Source organism: Trachurus trachurus (genome assembly GCF_905171665.1).
Source record: "Trachurus trachurus genome assembly, chromosome: 13".
NCBI classification, from domain to species: Eukaryota; Metazoa; Chordata; class Actinopteri; order Carangiformes; family Carangidae; genus Trachurus; species Trachurus trachurus.
In genome coordinates, this window is record NC_139892.1 from 16,539,259 (window position 1) to 16,560,633 (window position 21,375).

Sequence of the window (21,375 nt, forward strand, 5' to 3'; positions counted from 1 at the left end):
TCTCCTTCCCTGCCCACCCAATTAGTCTGCAGCAGTGCCACCTCACAGTTTGTTAGGCTAATTAACCTGTAATAAGCAGCTCAAGTGTTTTAGAGGAGGGGTTTGGTGTCAGTCATGGCTGAAACACCACTTTGGACTTCAAGAGCAGTGCTATTAGGAGGCAAACAAGCAGCCAAGTCTGCAAGACAGCCAAGTATTTAACCATGAGTTGGCCCAAAATGAGGCTCACGGGACACGTTTAGCCTCATTTGACACAAATTGTGATATCCTTAATCTTCCACAAAGAGGTAGTATACTCTATAAGCTGTGGTGGGAGGAGTTGCAGACATGAATAACACATAACACATAACACAATAACTCTTGCTGCACAATCTAAAGCAGCATTTCCATTCATACACTACACTGGTGTTATTCTTTTTTTTTTTTGGTTCTTCCCTACTCAGCAGAAGTGGAACAAAGTACCTTCCCTGAGGTTAATGTTCTCTTAAACAATGTTATGGCTGCTCAATTATAGGCTTCAGCTTAAAAAAAAAACTGATGCTTGAATCTTCTCTCAAATGAGATCTCTCTTTGCTCCCACCAGGGCAGCGCTTTCTCTCTCCTCTTAGGACTCTGCGTGTGTTTGTTTAGGAGACACGGTCCCACTGAACACTGATGTAGGTGTTAGACAGCAGTCAAAACCTCCGGATTTGTCCGGCCCGTCCGGTGTTAGAGCGTGGGCTTTATACTTGGCAGGACAACAGAGAACAAGTCATGTGCAGCCCATTCCTCCATACTCATTAAAATAATCACTCCTGCCTGTTTCAGTGTGTGCGTGTGTGTCAGGCAGGCCTAAGGTGAATTAGCAGCATTAGCGGCGAGTTTTTTTTACATGAATGCCAGTGTTTTTGCAGCCTGTCCTTTCTAAACTGATGCATAGGGCATATAGGCGTTTGAAGGAATTGTGTGTGTACAACTGTGCGACATCTGAGAAAGTCAGAGTTTTTGAAGGACCCCTCAGTATTTCCCCCTCTTGTCTTTTCACATTTCGTAATTGGAGCTTGGAAAGAATAGCTCAGGTTTATGTTTAACCATTTCCAGCTTGTGCGGACGTGTCAGCTCGCTTGCATGCACTCCCATTTGTTTGCAGTCACGCTTCCTATTAAATTTGCTCATTGTTCAGTTGGAGAACACATACTTGGAAGCACACAGCTGCTGCAAACTAACGCACACTTGTCAGTTTGAGTGTGTGTGTGTGTGTGTGTGTGTGTGTGTGTGTGTGTGTGTGTGTGTGTGTGTGTGTGTGTGTGTGTGTGTGTGTGTGTGTGTGTGTGTGACCGTACCTCGCTGATGATGCCAACGGCGCCATGGATTTTGGCCATGTGACCCAGGAGAGCAGGACACTGCTGTCCCACAACCCTCAGTGCTGGCAGGAAGCTGACCAGCGAGGACGGGCTGGCCTGTGAGATGTCTACCAGTGCGCCCAGCAAGGTCTCTGTTAGAGACTGGTCGCCTAGGAAACCAACCAACGCAGGCACCTGAGGGCTTAACATCTGCATGGGGAATAAGAAGCACATAGCTAAAGCATGATTTATCATTTTTAATGATAACGGTAAGAAACTCTGTCACTTTTTGGGCACCAACACCACACAAACAGAGGCCTGATGTGTGTTTAATGAAGGCTGGAGGTGAGACGACTGACCTTGGAGCGAGATGAAGAGCCTGCTGACTAATGATAAACAATAGCTTGACTGTAGGACTGTGGAAGAACGGAGCGAATGAGCAGTTCCTCCTCATTATCTGTACTGGTCACACTGGACTGCCCTGGATCGGGCTAACAATGGCCACCATTGCGGCCCTCCTGGTGCTACTTTACGAAACGCTTGTTCTGAATAATCATGTTAATACCACACACAGTATCTGTTCCTCAGGATGTTTGACCAACAAAAAATTTAAGTTATGTAATACTGCACGTCTTTGTCATTTCAAATCTTTTCACGCCTGCATCACTTCCAGCAAATGAATATGATGATGCAGGAGATTTGGGAACTGCTGTAATTAATTTATCACAGCTACAATCACAACAGAAATATTTTGTGTGTGCCTGCGTCAGGGGGGGGTGGAGATTAGAATAACTCCAGATGGCTGCTTTTTTTTGTTCCCCGAGTTTCTTAACATGTGAGTGAGACCATCCATCTTTTTACCACCATGTGCTGTGTGTTTGCTGGTATGTGGTACTTCCCCCCTCGTGTTCAACATCAGCAGCTCTGCTCCAAAATGCGCAGGATTAAGGGAATTCCTACTGAGAAACGTGTACACCACGTTCACCGATGCATTTCCTCACTTCTTCTAGCCATGCCTCAGTGGCTTCTGACTTGTGGATGTCGACACCAGCTCATTACAGGGTATAGAAAGGTTGGGCAGTAAAAGGTCTGATTGAGCTTGAGTCAGAGGCAGAGATGTTAGACACACATGTAGTTCGCTGGAGCCAGAGTCAAGTTAAATATAGATTTATGCCATCACCACAGATGCTGTGTTTGGATTTAGTTGAATAGTGCATTATATTCAGATGACCACATAGCTCTGCTGTATTGCAACAGTCTCATTATCATATTAAATTGTGGTAGACTGTAAACAACTCGGGGGTTACCATTTTAGGTAAAACGTTTTTTAGAAATATGACAAAATACAGTTTGTGGTCGAACCACTGGCAAAGTGACAGTGTTATAAATAGGAGAATTCACATGATGGTAATATATTTTATCACAGTCTTCAGATGTAAAAGTGAGTAGTTTGATTTACACACAGTACACTTTGCTTTATGTCCGACATAAAAACACTCACGAGAGGATGTTGCTCTGCAACCATCTGAATGAGCCTGATCAGGTGCTGTTGCTCCGGCGACTCCAGCTGAGACATCATCGCAGTGAGGTTGCCTAGGTGACGGTGGATGGTTTCCGGTTGTCTGGGGTAGACTGATGGCAACACTCGCAGCAGCATGTGGTTACCTGCCCGAGAGAGAGATGTTTTTAAGTAAACCCTGCGTTCAAACTGTATTTAAAGATGCATAAAGAGCGTTTTTGAGAACAAACATGGAGGTTATATTTTCTCATAAACAATAATACACTGTATTTTCATTGTTTTTCAGTATTATTAGTGACTGTGAATGTGATTGTCTCATTTATTTATATTATTGCTCATAAACCAGATAAACCCAGGGCAAAGCTGGTGATGACAGATGCTGATTAAAGCACAAAAGTTAATAAAATGCTTTATCTTTCCTGTGACTATTGTGCACAGCTACGTGAAGCTGTGACTGCTCATGTGTCAGATGACCTCCCGGGCTACACTCCCAGATCTCAATAAGTAACTTGGTGATCGCAATTTTATTGCCATCAGACAGAAATGAGACCCAGTTTGTTAACGGGAATCCCCATTTAAGCTGTCGTGAAGCCGTAACATCCATGTTATTTAACTTTTAATTTCCTTACAAAACATGCACCAGATTCCCAATCAAATAAAACCTTCTCCATTTGTTGTCAATATGCCCTATGTGATGCTGATGCAGGAAAAAAGAAAGTCAGTGATGACGCATGCCCAGACATAAAGATGTTTGAAAATCAGCACCCAGCCCAGAAAACCCACAACATTACCCAACAGCCTTTGACTCACGTATGAAACATCTTTAAATGATTCACATTGGTAAACAAAGACCCTTGTTTTCAAGTTTCGAAACAATGGCTTTAGTGTCCTAATGGACCAAATAGCAGACAACATAAGATATTGTAACTTTACCATTTAACTACAGAGAGATTTAGATCTAATTATAAAAGCTAGAATAGAATAGCAGCTGGTGTTGGAGACGCTGTAGGGTTTAAACCATGGGAGGGATGGCAGCGTAGCATGTGTGCTCTTAATGTGTATGATTCTTATAATATTCAATTAAATTGACACTATCTGGTACAAATGGTGAAAAGTGAAAAGCAAAAAAGATGGAAAAGTAGATGGACGTTCATCAGAGTGAGAAATTGTGAAGCTCAGTAGTTCCCTGAAAGTTTTGAGTTTAAATTGGCAACAAAGCAAATCAGCATATTTCCCCATATCTTTAGTCAAAGATTGAACATGAACACATCCAAAAGGGTGGGGCCCATGTAATAATAAAGCTTAATTAGACTAGACAAACTTTAGTAATTCATAGTAAAGGTTAAATGCAATAGGGTCAAGTTTGTTAAATTTTAATATTCATATTAAATAAATCAATACCATTACAAGATGTTATGTAAGAGCAATGTTGCCTCTGAATTGATTGTGACATCTGCTTCAAGATACTTCAGAGAAATGGCTGGAATAAAGTGGATCTATTTGTCTTTTTTTGATAAAATCTTGCAGCAGAAAGCTAAATAAATAGTTTGACACAACTATAAATCATCTTAAATACGGGTTGTTTAAAGATCGGCTGAAGAGCTACAGGGACGGACTGTTCTGGTATTCTGTGCAGAGGCAGAACGAAGGAGAAGAGCCCACAAAAACTGATAAGAGGATGGGCACTGGCACTTGTGATGTCCCCTCCTCTTCTCTTTAATCATAGAATATACAGTACACACCCCACTCTCCACACTTAGGACACAGATCACCATAAAAAAGACAGATGTAGTTGATGTATAGAAAGACAGAAGTTGGTAATGACCATAAAGCTGAGGCTGTGGCGTTTACTGGTCGGTCCAGAGGAATGTTAAAAGGCAGGAGGAGACGGGAGTCTGCACGCAAACATGTTGAGGAGGATTTATAGAGCTTACCTGTTTGAGCAGCATGTACTGTACCCTCAGGCACACACACACATCTAAACACACAGACAGCATGTGAGCGTGTGTGTGTGTGCGTGTGTAGTATCTGACCTTCATATCTTCATTCCTGCATACACCAAGCCCATTATCATGACTTACAAATCTCAGTAAAATATCCTGTGATGACCTTTGGTGGGTCAGCTCACAAAGGCTTTTTGATTTTTTTGAAAGACTCCTCAGAGTCTTTTTTTCCAAGTGGGGGAAAAAAAAAAGAAATCTGGTGACTGATCATGAGGACACGATGGCTCTCTTCTTGTGTGCAATTTTTCCAAATGTCACATTATAATCCAAAGGTGAACCATTTCAGTCAGCTAACTTTGAATAGAAAATTGACTTTTGGCTGCACAGATACCGCTGGCTACAGAAATATTCTTTCTTTGTCCCTTCTATATTAAATTGTCTGCGCGAAGCACTTTCATGAAGGCCCCGAGAGGACACTAAAACAGCCTGAGTCATGGGAGAGTGACTAAGTCTCTTTATGGTGCTAAAACAAGCCTATAACCAACAGCAATGACAAATCCATAAAGTGAAGACATCACTGACAGAACTGGGATCAGTGCATCCAACTTCTATAACATCTGAATTACAGATGCTCATGCATCTTTCTATTAATCCAAACACACAAAAAATACACCAAAATACATTAAGTTAGGTGTCTTTTCTAGCCAAGTATGAGCAATTACCAATCATTTCCTCAATTGATCAAACACATTTTTGGACAAATGCAGAAAACATTCCTCTCAAATCCAAAAGAATGAACATAACCTGCCAAAAGAAACTCGTATAAACACTGAACTCCTATGCAAGGGAGGTCATTGCACAGGACAAGACTGCAGAGATCAGCACAAATGATATCCGTAGGGATGTTCCTGGAGACGTTTAACGGCTTAAACTTGTTCTCCGTGGCTTCAAACGCTCATTTCATGTGTGTCTGTCCAGCAAAGTCATATATCAAGCTGCTTGAATAACCTCAGGTGGGGGAGGGCGGGGAGGAGCTGTCAAATCTAAATGTAAGTCGCAGGAGACAACCCTCTCCCAGAAAGCCTATATCTTTTGGATTCTGTGCATTTTTGTCGTGTGAGCGAATCTGCCCCACCACCCCCACCCCCACCCCCCTCGGCAACACATTAGAAATAATAAGAACCCAGGCCCATATGAAACATAGCTGCCCAGTCCTCTGGATGGCTTCCAGTTACCAGAGTGCAAAGAGAGACGTGTCCGGCTTTTCAGCACATGTACACATGACTCAGAATGTTTCATGCATGAACATATTTATATCTAAATCATAAAATGAAAACCATAACAGCCAGCCAGATGTACGCCAGTGTAACACATACGTACGTACATGAAGACTCTCCTGCAAAGTTTACACTCAATGACCATCATCGCCTTTCACCTACATAACTTCACCCTGCACACTCTCTCTGAGTGTGAAACACAACACGTCCTTTCTGACTTAAACTTCCTCTTTATCCTAAATGGTCGTCAGAGAAAACAAGACGCATAAGAATGTGATGAGTCTCAATCGGCCGTGCTTTTGCAAACCGCTGAATCAGCAGAAACTGGGAGCATGCTCAACTTACTTGCATGTACTGTATGCTCGATATCACATGGCCCCTCGGTGTGCAGTGATTTCAATAAGTCATATATTTAAATAGCAAAGTAGGCAGTTTGTCACTGAATTTCAAATGCAATACTGATAAAGTCATGTTTTAACATCAAAAACGTCACAGCTAAGTTTATGTTACGTGAAAGAAGATGAGATGTAAAGTCAAATACTTTGTATGTCAATGTATTCATCCCAGGTTGGACCTCCACTTTCTCAGGAAGACCACTAATAAATGAACCTTTTCAAGATCATATTTGACATTGTGATATGATATTTTTGGATGCAGAAAACTCATTCTTTTCTCAAAAGTACCCCCTTTCACCAAATTTAGCAGGAGTATGTATGTATGTAAAACTGGTAATAAAAGATTTACCACTTTTTCACTGTGAATTGAGTTTGCCTTTCTGTTCGGACCTTAACCAATGCTGTCACATGCACAACACACAGAGACACAGTGATAACCAATGAGTTGCTAGCCTGCAGGTGACAAGTCTGTCTGTATCAGTCCTCTGGAAGATGTTGAAAAACAGCAGGTTCATAGGGAGTTGTGTTTATTTTGATGCCGGTCGGAGACGATTAAGAACCACAACTACTGCAGAGTCGTTTGACATGGGTGTGAGGACTGGTTTATCCTTTTCCACTGCTGACAAAAGCCTGATGGTCACAGGTCTGAGCAGGTTTTATGATCAGCTGCAAAGGGGATAAAGACTAGTTTCTCTACCAACTTCAGTTTAAAACATCAGTGTGAAATTCGGGGTTGTACAATTAATGTGCAACAGCATGATTTGAATGTGAACAAATAAGGATGATACCACAAATATTTCTTGTTTTAAAACAAGACTGACACATAAAATACCCTTTCCTGGAAATGAATATCTAATCGTGATTTTGTCATAATAAGTCACATTTATCCAATAAACTATAAACAGCGTGTGAGATGCAAATGCAAACCTACATTGTGCATGCAAACACACTGAAGTGATTTCTTAAGTGTGCGTGTGCATGTGATCCCACAGCTGGCTTATATCCCTTATCTCAGGTGGCAGCCATAAGACAAAACATGGAAAGAGTTACACAACTCACACGTATTGCACATACATCCACTCATGTTTGTTAGTTGTGTCTCTTCCAATTTCTGTCTTTATTATTACAAAATTCTCTTTCTATACATCTGCCTTTTAGTCTGTTTTACTTTGTTCTAAAGCACACGTCAGTTTTGTCTAAGTAACGAAGACACGGCAACTATGGTAGAGATTACAAAAAATTGTTTTTCCTCAGGCAACACAAAATGTCTCACAGATTTGTCCAGAGATTTCCTGGAATAGCAGCATATTCGCTGTTTGATCTACAAAGATCAATGTGGTATCAATTGAGAGTTTATAATCCATACTTTGATCAGATTCGTGCAGCTCGCTGCTCATTTCAGTTCTGTCAGTGCTGTCGCTTCCATGAACCTCGTGGTTTTTAAATCAGATTACCATATTCTTAGGTCTTTTATCAGCAGGTATTCATGTATTGATCAAATCGGTGCAGCAGGTGAATGAAAAACATAAAACACAAAATCAATTAGTTTTTTTTTTTAACTACTTTACCAGACAGCAGAAAATATCAAACATACACCTTGTAGTCAGGTGCACAGGATGATGGAATAAAAGAAAAATGTTAATTTCAACACAAGGCAAAAGCTTCAGTGAACTCACAGCAGAATAAAGCAACGTTGTGTTCAATCAGGTGGTGATAACGATCTCGCTGAAGCAGCTTTTGGGACTTTTTTTTTTCTCACACAACTCCCTCTCTTTCTTTGTGACTTGTCTGAATGAAAAGGTTGTTCCTCCCAGATAACAAGCGGACAAGTGTGTGTTTCAGTAGGTATTTGAGAGAGAGAGAGAGAGAAAACAGACACAATGAGAGAAAGAGAGATGCAGGCAGACAGAAAGATGCAGGGAGGGGGAAGAGAGAGGAGAGCCAATCCTAAAATCCCATGAGGAGGTCATTATTTCCATTCTCCTGAAAGTAGACACACAAGAATATAGGCAGTTCACACTCACTGCATACAGATGCACATACAATGTAAAGACACACACAGGCAGACAAATAAATGAATAAAGAGAGCAAAGCAAGAGAACAATAAACCCATTTACAAAAAACCCCGACGTCTGGATTCCATTCAAACTTCCCTCAGCACACACACAACACACAACACACACATACGCACGCACACAGCCTCTGCATGGGGCAAAAATCAGGAAAGTTTGTGTTCACTGCATCCTCCCCCTTCCATTACCTCTTCCCCCTCTCCCCCTCTCTCTCTCTGTGAGTCGCAGGAGCTGCAGTTGTATCTGATTACGACATACACGCTACCTCCAACGACGCATTACTCACTGCCTCGCTCACAGCCTGGAGACGGAGCGCTGCCTGCCTTTACATTTCTAAACTTGTGAGAAGAAGTTTTCACAAGGGCAGAAATTTGGAGAAATTTTTACCTCATTTCTTCATTTCCCGTTCAGACAGTCCCTTGTGTGTTTAAATCTACCATTTTGTGTAATAACTGGGTTTAAGTGTCACAGACTTTTTGAGTTAAACTAAATAACCATCAGAGAGAAAGTGGAGTACGTTTCGTTTAGTGTTGAGCTTGGATTTTCCAGCAGCACTCTCACAGGTTATGAAATTTACTTTTACTGGTGAAACATCAACATTAACGAAAGGAGGAAATCATTTCATAATAGTAAAATCTGGTGAAAATTTCCCTGCAGTGAGCTTTACAAGCATTTCAGCTACACCCATTCCTGGGTTTGCCGAAAGTGTTTTTTAAAGTGTATTTTTATAATAATGTGCCTTCTGCCATTAGTTTGTTGAATGCTCAGCTGGCTTGAAGCTGTATAGTACTGTTGTTGACAATGTGTTTTTATGTATATTGCCCTACTTGTGTATGTATTATACTTATTGTACTTTTATCTTACCTGATCTCAATTTTGCACTGTCTTGCACCTCAATTGTATGTATGCTTGTGTATGTGATTGTGGTGCGGTGGTCAGCTGTAGAAACAGAATTGCCCTATGGGATAAATAAAGTAATCTCAACTCAACTCAACTCAAATAATACATTAACAGTCTGACTGTAACTGCTTCTTGCCCTGTCAGACACAGATGAGTTATCATGACTCACTGAAATGATGGACTAAGGATGAAGGATGGGTGAAGTTTTGTTTATGCAGGGCTGAGGGTTAAATTGTGCATGTTAAAAAATGATGGATCAACAGTGAACATTTTCACAAGTACTGTATAGTAATATAAACATGTGTGTGTGTATGCGTGTGTGTGTGTGTGTGTGTGTGTGTGTGTGTGTGTGTGTGTGTGTGTGTGTGTGTGTGTGTGTGTGTGTGTGTGTGTAGAGCCAGAGCAGCCCCTCTCTCTGGCTGGAGCACTTCACAAATGCCAGGCTTCCTGCCAGGGTATTGCTCAGCAATACGAGAAAGAATTAGAGGAAGAGAGAGAGAGAGAGAGAGAGAGAGAGAGAGAGAGAGAGAGAGAGAGAGAGGAGTCTGGGGTGGTAGGAGGTGGGGGGTGGGGAGTCATTAGGGAGGAGGGACAAATACTTTATGAGAGAGTGAGGGTTGAAAAAGAGAGTGGTGGACGTGCAGCGCTGGAGAAAGTGAGACAGACAGAGAAGAAGCAGCAGAGACAAACATAACACACAGAGAGACAACCTGACTGCACACACAGACACACAGTTACAGGCAGAGAAAGGCAGCAGGTAGGCAAAGGAGCAAACTTATAACCCACCACACATAAGTTCCTCTCACTCTCTGTCTCTTACACACACACACACACACTGACACACGCTCACTCAGTCAGCAGCAGCAGCAGCAGCATTATGTTTTGGTGGAGGCTCCCTCAGGCAGTGTGTGTGCTGTCGGCGTGTGTGTGTCTGCTGCTCGCATATGACGATGATATTGAGGTCAACTACGCCGACACCTACTACAATGACATCCTAGACCGCGACACACCAGAGCGTGAGTATTGAACAGTGAGTGTGTGTGTTTGTGCTGGAACTAAAGATGTATCTGATAAAGATCCTCTGATGACCGTGGTTACAGTTAAATCAAATCCTGGTGCGTGAAATCAGTTTCATGTGGGATTTGTTCATGCTTTTGTGTATGAGGTGAGATCCGGACATTGGATTTGTTGTTCTTATAGATGAGAGTCACTACAGTGGAAAGTTTGAGCTTTTAACTCAGTCCTCAATCTGAAGCTATAGGACAGAAAAATAGATGGAAACTTCTGTAGAGCCTTTTCCACGTCACAATATCATGACAGAGAGCACGTGCAAATTGGCATCGAGTTATAATATCAGTGCAGGAGGGCGAGTGGTTTGGGTTGGTGTCTCTACATGAAGCAAATCATTCATTAAATGACTGAGATGTGTGATGACGCTGATCATATTAGTGCTATTTTGTGAGAAATCCTGGGCTGGTACCTGGCCGGTCGGTTCAGAGAGAGAACGGCAGTACAGTAAAGCGTACAGTCTGCTGGCGGAGACAGAGTTTGTGCATGAGATAAGCAGCATCAAAGAATATGCTGAGCCAGAGAAGCAGGGAGCCAATACGTATTACAGCATGACTGACTGGTCACTCGTTGCAGAAGCACTCGGCATTACTTATGAAATTCTTCCCTTTGCTGTTTTTGGGGAGCAGCTCTGTATCTCTGTGCACATGCTTGGGCCGTGTACAGGTGAGGGGTGTGAGAGAGGAATGTGTCCAAGCGCGCGTGTGTGTACATAAAGACAAAAGCGTGAGCGCAACTGGCTTCTCGTAGTCCTCGCATGCTTTTGTTGTTTTAAACCTGGCAGGGTGGCGTAACTGCAGCAACAGTGGTTAACAGGCAGGAAATATTGCTCTTGTTGCGGCGTGTGTGTGACATGATTAAATGTGATTGAAGGCAAAAATGAGACAAGTCAACGAGAAAAGTATAATACACGCACGTGATTTACAGCACAAAAAGGAAACAGATTGTTTCTGCCTGCCAAAGCGAGAGGAGGTGGGGGCGAGAAGCACAAAAGAACATAAAACTATTGACTAAAGAGAAAAAGTCCGTCATGTGATTTAAGTGCAGCGTGTGTGCAGGTGTGTGGGTGAAATAGAGAGGTCAAAGCCTGTAGGAAGCCACAGATCACTGCCTGTGACCTGCTCAAATCTATGAATCTCTGAGTGGAATTTAAATTAATGAGCACAACATGAGGTCATGACACAGTTCCTTCATTTTAAAATGAATAACTGCCTAGAAGAAATATATGTAGCACATGTAAACCCATATATTATTCATCTCCCTGCACGCCTTGACTGTTGGCCAAAGGAGGGTTGTATGTCTATACTATCAATAACTTTTCCATCTGCCTATGCATGTGCAGCAGTATGTGTGTATGGTATACACAAAAGTTAATTCCTGTGACTGATCCTTTTTGAGAAGTCACGAAAAATAAATGTGATTTATTTTGGGGCTGCAAATAACATTATTCTCGGTAGTAATTAATATGGCAGTTATGTGATTGATTACTCAGGCATAGGTTAGGTCTAAAAAAAATTGTAGAAAATATTTTTCTAAAAAAAAAAAGCAGCAAATCCATATGTTGGAGAGGCTGAAAACAGATAATATTTCTAAACTTTCCTTTGGAATTTCGAAAAGTTACTGATGGTCAATCTTAAAGCAGAAGTTAGCGATATTTTTGTGTTAATATAAGTCTTAAATAGTTATATCTTCTGACAGCAATCACTTACATAGAGTGTTTGGACCGAAACACGGGTCTGTCAGTCCCTCTGCTCTGCTCTGAGCCGAGGAGAAAACATTTATCGTATCCTACAGTTTTTATCCAATGAGGAGAGAGAACGGCATGCAGGGCTGTGTGTGCAGCCAAGGGACGCCGTGAATGTGGTGACGTAGGGACGAGGACTGTTATGGTGCGTTCAAGGCAACCCGTAACTCGTGTTTTTCAGACCTGTGAAGTCGTACCAGTTCGATCTGGTACGAGTTCACGGGTCGGAAGTTACGAGTGGCCGTTATAGTGACTTTCACAGGTAAAACAGGTCGGAAAAACACGAGTGGGTTGCCTGGAACGCTACAAAGTCGTAAGTTGTGACTTGAAGCTGTAATTTACGGTTTCAAAAGCCTGCCTGGAACGCAGCATTAGCCAAAACGACCGGATCGCTTACTTCTGCTTTAATTAATCTATTATCCTTTAAATCATTAACTCATTCATTAAAAACAGTGTATTTGAACAAACAAGACCAAACAAGCTGAAAATAAGCACTAAACCAGTCAATATAAGCAGGTAAGTGCAATAGCAGAACTGACTTTACAATCCCTTGGATACAGCAGGTCAAGTACCACAAAGGGTCAGTGATCCAAGCTAATGAAATCTTACTCTAAAAGGTCTGTGTACACTCTACTTACCCCCACATGCATCTAAATCATTCATAAACCAGTGTCAGACCTGAGCTTTTAGTTTGGGAAGTCTGTGGGAGCACAGTGCATGAACCTTCTATCAATTCACTTTGAACCTTGGGGACAGGCAGCCAAAACAAACCCAAGTCTGGTCCTGTGATAAAGCCGCCCTCGAACACGTCTGCAGGTATAAACAGGCTCTAACGTTAATCAGAACAGTGTGTCTGACACATATTCTCCTTCCTGGATTATCTTACACCCTGGTTTTGTTTCATTCCCCCACCTCTCCTCACAAATTCAGACTCAGCTGCCAGAGCTTTTGGTTAAGGAGACAATTGTTTTATTTCTTTCCCATGTTCTTATCTCTGTCCCAACAACTCCACTTCCTCCTCTGTGCCCAACTGTATCCTTCGTTTTACCTGTTAGTCAACCATCTGTCCCTTCTGTCTCTGCCAGCCGGGCACAGCAAAAAGAAACATATGCCCCTTCGTCTTCTGTCTCCTTACAATTATGGCCTTGGATCACAGTACATTCAACTCAGCACATCTGATAAAGATATGAAATTAAAGATACTTCCTGCTTCCTCCCTTTGAAGCTACACCTGTTCTACCATCTGGTAAACACTGCAGGATAAATTCACTTTTGAAGGACAATGTGGGACTTAAACCCCTTTTTCTCCAATATCCCTGATATATAGGCTACCGCAATAAATACACATTGAAGTCACAGAAAAAAAGGCAGGCCCCGTAACTAGGCCTACAGTGCCTCCAGTGCATCATTTGAATAGTGCAAGTTGTTGACTGTAGCCAACTGCAAATTAAGTGACTTCTTGGCAAAATTATACCAAGAGCATTACAAGGACAAATAAGTCTGAGGTTCGACCCAGTGTGACTTGAAAACCAGTGTCTTATCCAAAAGGAAGTGCTGCTCTATGTTCATGCTGTGCAACTGATGTTGTCACCCTCTGTTAGCCATCTTAATTTATCTCTTCCTCTCCTTCTTTCCACCATCCGACTCTCCAGCCACACCGAGCTCTGCGCCCTGCAATTCACCAGACCTGACCAAGTGGGACAAAATCTTCTCCATGCTGGAGAACAGTCAGATGAGGGAGAACATGCTGCTGCAGTACGCCGACGATATCATCAAGGTGGAGATGGGGTCGCTGCGCGGGGAAATGCTCAGGTTGGTTGGACAGAGGGATGACATCATAGTTGTGACTGTCTGTGTATCTACAAATGGCAAATTAAACTTCTTGAATCTTCAGACTTCAGATGAGATGAAATGAGCTTCTGTCATAGCTCAATTGAAATTGAATTGACCTGTGATTACAGCATTAAAGTTGTTAGGACTGCAAATTACATTTTCATTTTCTATTGATTATTTATTAATCATTTAATCATTTGGAATATAAAACACTTGGAAAAGGTGAAAAAGGTCCATCACATGTTCCTACAGCCCATGGTGGCGTCTTCAAACCTTGTGTTTTGTCTCACTAACAGACACTTCAAATGCCAATTTACTCACTAAGAAAGCTGAAAATATTTGTAGTTGATAAGCTGAAACCAGTGATTTTCCTTTAAAAATTACTTACTTTAATCTCTGCTTTACTCAAGTATCCTGGTATCATTCACGATTAGTGAAGTGTGGCAAATATTGATTTCAAATGCTGGTAAATATGCCTGGTTGCAGAAAATGAAATCTCTTTTTTGAATTTGTTTCATATTGCTCTCTTTGTTCAGGTTTGTAGCCCAGTATGGTGGCTCCTGTGGGGTTGCAGTGGAGACAGCAGGAAGAAGGATGGCCTTGCAAGTGGAAGGCCGTCTCCGAGAGACCCTGGAGCGCCTCAGACACGGAGATCAAGCTTCTGCCGCTGGGAATTCGGTCGGTACTTCCAACAACATGGAGTCGATGCTACATCAGCTCATCTCTGCGGCGCGAACGCAAGCTTCCCGCCTCACCAAGCTGGAGACCAACTGCTTCAGCGGTCCTGGAGCTGGGATGGGGATGAACACAAAGACCAGGTTCCAGTTTTCAGAGGGTGGAGGAGCCGGACACCGGGAGCAGGAGGTCACATCACGCGACCTGGCTCTAGACGGGGTGCTGGCTGCACTACAACAGACGAGGGCGGAGCTGGAGGAGGTGCTGAGGTCATCGAGGCAAAGACACCTACCCGCAGGTAAGACATCCATCTTCCCTTCAGTAATCTGTGTCTGTCTTTACCTGTTGCTTTCTGTCTCTTTGTATTTCTCTTCACCTTTCTCAAACAGTGCCACCCAATCAACCTTCCACCTGCAGTTTTTTTCCTACATTGACACATTCAGGTCACACTTGAAGTAAAAGAATGAGACCCCCCCTCTGTTGGGCCTAGCTTCAGAAAAACTAATCATGCAGTCTGTGTTTGTCCTAAATACCTTTTCCACTTCCGTCTGTCTCCAGGCGTGTTGTCCTGCCTCAAGCAGCAACCTATCCTCTTCACTTCACTTACTAATAGTAATCTCAGCCAAACAAGAAGAATAAGACAAGTATGGGACTAACTAACTAAGACTAAACTGAAATAAAAAATATAATATTTTTATTTACTACTATACTACTACTATTAAACTTAGTATACTATTTAAACTAAAATGACCTTGGTGTACACACACATTTACAGTCCAGAAATCTATGTCTGGCCTACATATAGGGCAGAGTGAGTTGTAATCATTAGCCTATGGCCACAAAAACCACACCAAAGCACCCCGGGAAAGCAGATCCAGATGGAAACCATCATGGGCACACACACACACACACACACACACACACACACACACACACACACACACACACACACACACACACACACACACACACACACACACACACACACACACACACACACACACACACACACACACACACACACACACACACACACACACGTTCAAAATGTCCTCTTTCACTTTTATTTTCTGAGTGGCAGAAACCCGATACAAACGTAACATCAATATTTGGGATCTCCCATTTTTAGTGGGTTTGGCAGTGTTTCTGCTAACTGGAGGGGGAGGAAGGGGGGGCACAACAGAGAAGAAGGGAGAAACAAATGGAGAAAAGACTGCTAAAGTGAATTACAAAAAAAAGCTAAATAAAGGATACAGGTTGAGAGGTTGAGCTTGCATTATGTAATCGAGTAAAATGTGTGTATCATGTACATACCAATTAACCAACCAAAGTACCTACTTTTAGACTTTGAAAGAGAGAGAGGGGGAGTATGTAGTATCAATGAATGGAAAGGGAATCAAACATCATCATCATATCATCACCTGACGGTGAGCTGAGCTTTGTCTCTCATTCAAACACTTCAGTGTGCCATTTACTATTCCTAAGTGTGCATAAGTTGATAGTATTTCCAAATGTACAAGCCACTTTTCGTAGTGTAGTCCAGCAACTGCAAGAAGTTAAATTGATAATCTGGACTAGATCCAACTGTAAACTAAACGCTCCACAAATCTATCTGGTTAACTCACCTACATCTGATCCTCAAACATAATTTCACTTGGAGCACCACAAGGTTAAAATTTGGGCCCACCTACTTTCTCTTTTCACATGCTCCCACATGGTCATATCATTATAAAATACTTGTTTTCTGTACTTTGTTGATGACACCCAGTTGTATCCATAAGTAAAGCTGCTGGGGAGTTAAAGTTAATTTGACATGTATGCCAGAACTGGATTGAATTACATGCAATTCAAAATATCTGTAAACTATTATGAACCCTGAAATGTGAGCCATATACTGAAGTTGCTTACTAGCATGTGCAGTTAGCTGTGTTTTTCTCACAGCTACATACTATATGCAGGTTATTGATGAATTATTTCAAGCTCTTTATTGCCCTAAAAAGTCAACTTAAAGTTGCAAATGAAATGTATTTAGGGTCCGGGCAGCTAAGCTGCCGGGACACTATTGTATTCCTAGGAATTCTTCTTCTTCTTCTTCTTCTTCTTTCTTTCTTTCTTCTTCTTCCAAGGAAGTCATACTTCCCATGGGCGAAAACTCACCAAACTTTGCACAGAGGTTCAGTCCCATGCCAGATTCACTCAACTCCAAGGACATGTGCCCCCCCCTCCTAGGGGGGCACAATAAGCGTTTAAATTTAAAAACTTTAAAAATTCCTACCAAACCAGCGGTAGATGCTAAAGTGTTGAAACTTCACCACAATGTAGCCTCAATACTGCTTGTACTTGTCCACTTAAACTCATTACAAATTATGAAGTCCATCACTCTGTTTTTTTCAATAACTGTAAAACTTTTAAAATGTATCTCCTCCCACAATTTTTGCTCAATTGACACCAAACTTGCTACAGAGCATCTCCAGACCGTCCTCCACAAAACTTGTTTCTCGGATTTTTGATTAAGCAAAAATTGAGCCTACAGTGCATGAAAACGTTTGACTGTAAACACTACTGTAAACATATACCATCAAATTCTTGCTAAATACATTTTCAAACTTCCTGAAAAAAAATGAGAATATTCTGGAGTCATGGTTGATGAAGTTTGGCAAATATCAGAATTTTAGTTCAAAAACAGAATTTTTGAGAACATTTTGAATTCTGCTGTCATGGGAACAACTGCAGTCAATGTGAGAGTGGAATTTATAAACATCATATTTTCTCTTATGAAGCAAAACACTTATCATTAAAAACAAATCACCAACATTTCCATGCTGTCAAGATGCAATTTATGTATTATCAGATTTTTGTTTAGATGACTGAATTTCTGACTTTTGACCATTTCATCACAACAGCTGCCCGGGCACTGACTCACCTGAGTGGATAAATGAAGCTACACAGCAGGTCTCACTACCAGCTAATTAGCTCAGCGAGTTAAGCGCTGGTTCTTGGTGTCAGAGATTGTGAGTTCGAGACCCAGCCAGGGTGATGATAATGATGACAGATCAAAATGTCAGTTGTCCTCAACACGAAACACAAGACAATTGTCCTAATGGTGGCATCACAGTAAGCCTCTAAATTTAAAAATCCAAATAGCTTGGACTGGTCCATGCGCGAAGGCTCCTAACATCTTAGACTCATAGTAGATGTTTGACAAATACATATCATTATTTTACCTCAAAACGGATTTTTCTTTTTACTGTGGTTTCAAATCTGCCTACACGACAGTGAATGGCTTACTCAATTTGTGAAGCCACTGTTGAACTGCCACTTGTCAATTAGCTCAGTGTGATAGACAACGGTCTTTGGTTCCCGAGGTTGTGGGTTCAATCCTCAACTGATGCAAATTGGACATTATGAGGCCAACTGTCTTGTCTTCCTATTCTCCTGTTTGTTGCTCAGAATTGCCTAAATTTGCCCAAAAGTAGCCCGGACCCGACCCATCGCTGCGCAGCAGCTATAATTTATACTTATATTTGGTGATATTTAACACTATTGCATCTTCTTCTTGTTGCATAGGCTGTGAATTGGGCCTCCTCTTCCCAATGCGTTCCCCTCACATCTACATCACTGTCATACCAGACGTCCCTCTCTCCATCTCCTCCTTCACCGTCTGCATGTGGCTGAAACCGACCGCCATCTCCAACAAAACGGTACTGTTTTCTTACGGAAACCGTCGCAACCCGTATGAGATCCAGCTGCTGCTCCGCCAAACCGCTGCGCTCTTCACCGTCGGAGGAGAGGCTCACCTGGTGGAGGCACGAGGTGTGGTGAGACCGGGAGAGTGGTTCCACCTGTGCGGGGCTTGGTCCTCCAACCAGGGCCTGGCGACCCTGTGGGCCGGTGGGAGGAAAGTGGCCTCCACACCCGGAGTGGCTGAGGGACACGTTTTACCCGATGGGGGCTCACTCAAGCTGGGGCAGGAGAAGTTTGAGGAACGGTTCGATGCCAAGGTGGCATTCGCCGGGAAGATGACAGGAGTGAACATGTGGGACCGGGTGCTGTCGGAGGAGGAGATTTCCCAGCTGGCTCTGCAGAAAGGCCAGGGCTGCGAGCAGAGAGGAAACCTGGTGGCATGGGGCGTGACAGAGATGGTGCCACATGCAGACGCTCGGTTCATCTACTAACAGACTTCTACTCTTCGTCATTTCCACCGGTATCATCACGATCATCATTATCAGCGACATCATAATAGGTTTTCCCGCTAAAAGTGAAGAGAGCAATTTACATCCGCTTTTATCATCATCATCATCATCATCATCATCGTCATCATCGTCATCTTTGTCCTTATAGTTAAATGTTTGAATTATCATGTTATCAAGACTGTTTCATTCACCATCTTCATCACTTTTAACATGAACGTTAATGCTGCAATGAACTCTACTGGACATGTTCAAGGAGAGGAAGAGCCAATGCTGTGAGAGACTGAAGTTTATTTTTGTAACATTACCTTTTGAACTGAGACCACAACACACACACGCTGCATTCTTTGCCAAACCAACACACACACGCACACACATGCACACACACGCACGCTTACACTGATCTACATTCAACTTAGAAAAAGTGCTGCATGCAGCATTTACCAAAGACTTAATTAGACTGCAAAAAAAGACAAAACGTCTATTGTGAAAGTGAACGGGTTCTGAGCCACTAGACAGAGTAATCACCAGACAGCCTTGCAGGAGAGGTCAATGAGAGGTCAATGAGTAATAATGGATTTTCTTTCTTTCTATCTAGATTTGTGCAAGTGCAGTTAATCTATTATCAATGCAGAACCTGTTTTCCCTTTTCATCTTACTGTGGAACATCAATATGATATTTACTTTCCTGCCTCTGCAGTTGTGTACTGTAGGTTACAGTTATAAGAAGCTGAAGACTTGGCTGTCATCTGCCCCCATTACAACTGAAAGCAGAGCTACCATACTAATGTGTTAATGATGTGTTGTGCAGTGAAACATGTGATTTATGAAATACTGGTGTGACTGAAAACTGCTGTACTTGCGTTCACTTCAAGCCTGGCCATATAATAACTGTAGAATTAGCTTCAAAACGGAATAATTATTATTTTAGTATCATAATTTTCTTGAATTTGTGTTTAAAGCATTTTTAAGACTTTAAATTTCCAAACTTGTACCTTTCAAACTGTTTACATTCATATGAGTTATATCATTTCAGTTCTACTCTGTCGTTATTGTTTTTCTTTTCTTTTTTTGTCAGTAGTTCTCATCTAATTTTAGGATAATATATATGTTTCTTCTTTTTTGATACTGCATAAAGCAATAAGAGTAAAACTGTTATATATGTCATGGGAGACTGCTTGTTTTTTGGAGTTTGATAACAGAAACTGAGGACAATGTTTACACAATCTAATCTTTTATGAACTAAGTTGTCTTGTACTATAATGTAAATTGCTTTTGTTTGTTTTTGTGAAAAGGTGAAACTGAATGTATTTTGTACATAAAAATTTTGCATAACATGAATGGATGAATGGAGAGTGAGTTATGAATAAACATTTCAAGCTATAGTAATATTAATGTGATAAATGCTTTTGTCACTTCAAAATTAAGCCGTTGTTGGACCATTAGTCCCTATACAGTATTATTGTTGTTGAAGATGTAATCAACAGAAATGCGTATTGGAAACAAATTTGCAACTATATCAAATTGGATGAATGATGAAGCCCATTATGATTACAAGGTGACAGAAAAAGCTTGCTAATAAGTGACAAGTATGTCTGTGTAGAGCCTTTCAAACACTGGAGAAAAAAGGTATTTTAAAAAATGCAAAGAAATGCATCATCAACATTTAACACAGTTTACTACCACCACCACTACTACTACTACTACTACTAGCAGTAGAGCAAAGTCACAAAATCAGATTTCATTATCAGCATAGAAAATATTAAAAACAATTTAACACTGTAGTGCCATCATTCCTTCACCTTTAACTTTATTCATTGTGTGTTTTGTCTCTTTTTGGCAAATTAGTTGGACACAAAACGGAGGAGGGACAAGGGGAGAAAGGCAGGACTAATAACTTCACAAATATGCATAAAAAGAATAGTTGGATTAAATGGCTGATGAAAAATCTGATAAACAAAACGACTCACAAGGCCTGGCATCTGCCATCACACTGTAATTATCATGATGACATCAATTGTCAATCCCAGGACATCACAACACAACTGCACCTACATCTGCAACTGTTGAAAAATAGCATGCAGGTTTTTCAGTGTTCACATGTGCTCACAGTTTAAAGTGGCACATCCTGTTAAAGGCCCATTAGTGAAATATAACAAGTTTCTACAACCACTGCACAGTCTCCAACTGTTTCTTTAGCTGTAACCTGTTATGAAATGGAAACGTCACCCAACACCCCCTCTCCTCCCCCTCCAGGTCTCCCCTCACGCTGTCTTTTTTTAAACCATACAGACCGACGTACAGTACCAACATATGTTTTGCAGCGGGGGAGCTAAAAAAGACATATGACTTAACTCAAGCAGATGACACATTCCAAACTGCAGTGTTACCTTAAGATCAGGTTTTACACCGAGAAGGAAGGAACTCTCCCGACTCTA

At 41.6% G+C, this 21,375-nt stretch overlaps 2 protein-coding genes across 3 annotated transcripts in view; one reads left to right on the forward strand and one right to left on the reverse strand.

Moving 5' to 3' along the window:
* The window catches only part of veph1 (ventricular zone expressed PH domain-containing 1), a gene marked incomplete at both ends in the record, with an annotated part of 63,530 nt that overhangs the window by 35,493 nt on the left and 6,662 nt on the right, over positions 1-21,375 (reverse strand). For both annotated transcript variants that reach the window (XM_083984321.1, XM_083984322.1), the window contains 2 exons: positions 1,323-1,532; positions 2,824-2,987. In XM_083984321.1, coding sequence (XP_083840447.1) covers positions 1,323-1,532; positions 2,824-2,987 — 374 coding nt within the window. The remainder of the gene's footprint in view (positions 1-1,322; positions 1,533-2,823; positions 2,988-21,375) is intronic.
* On the forward strand, positions 10,076-20,285 carry ptx3a (pentraxin 3, long a). The gene is made up of 4 exons (XM_083984323.1): positions 10,076-10,444; positions 13,892-14,051; positions 14,609-15,045; positions 18,315-20,285. The coding sequence occupies exons 1-4, from the start codon at positions 10,306-10,308 to the stop codon at positions 18,920-18,922; spliced, it is 1,344 nt and encodes a 447-aa protein (XP_083840449.1). The 5' UTR covers positions 10,076-10,305; the 3' UTR covers positions 18,923-20,285.

Bases quoted from the DNA above. Each gene is read 5' to 3' on its own strand.
- ptx3a (XM_083984323.1), top strand. From the start codon at position 10,306: ATGTTTTGGTGGAGGCTCCCTCAGGCAGTGTGTGTGCTGTCGGCGTGT. The intron at 10,445-13,891 runs GTGAGTATTGAA...CCGACTCTCCAG, and splicing joins AGACCGCGACACACCAGAGC to CCACACCGAGCTCTGCGCCC. The intron at 14,052-14,608 runs GTTGGTTGGACA...CTCTTTGTTCAG, and splicing joins CTGCGCGGGGAAATGCTCAG to GTTTGTAGCCCAGTATGGTG.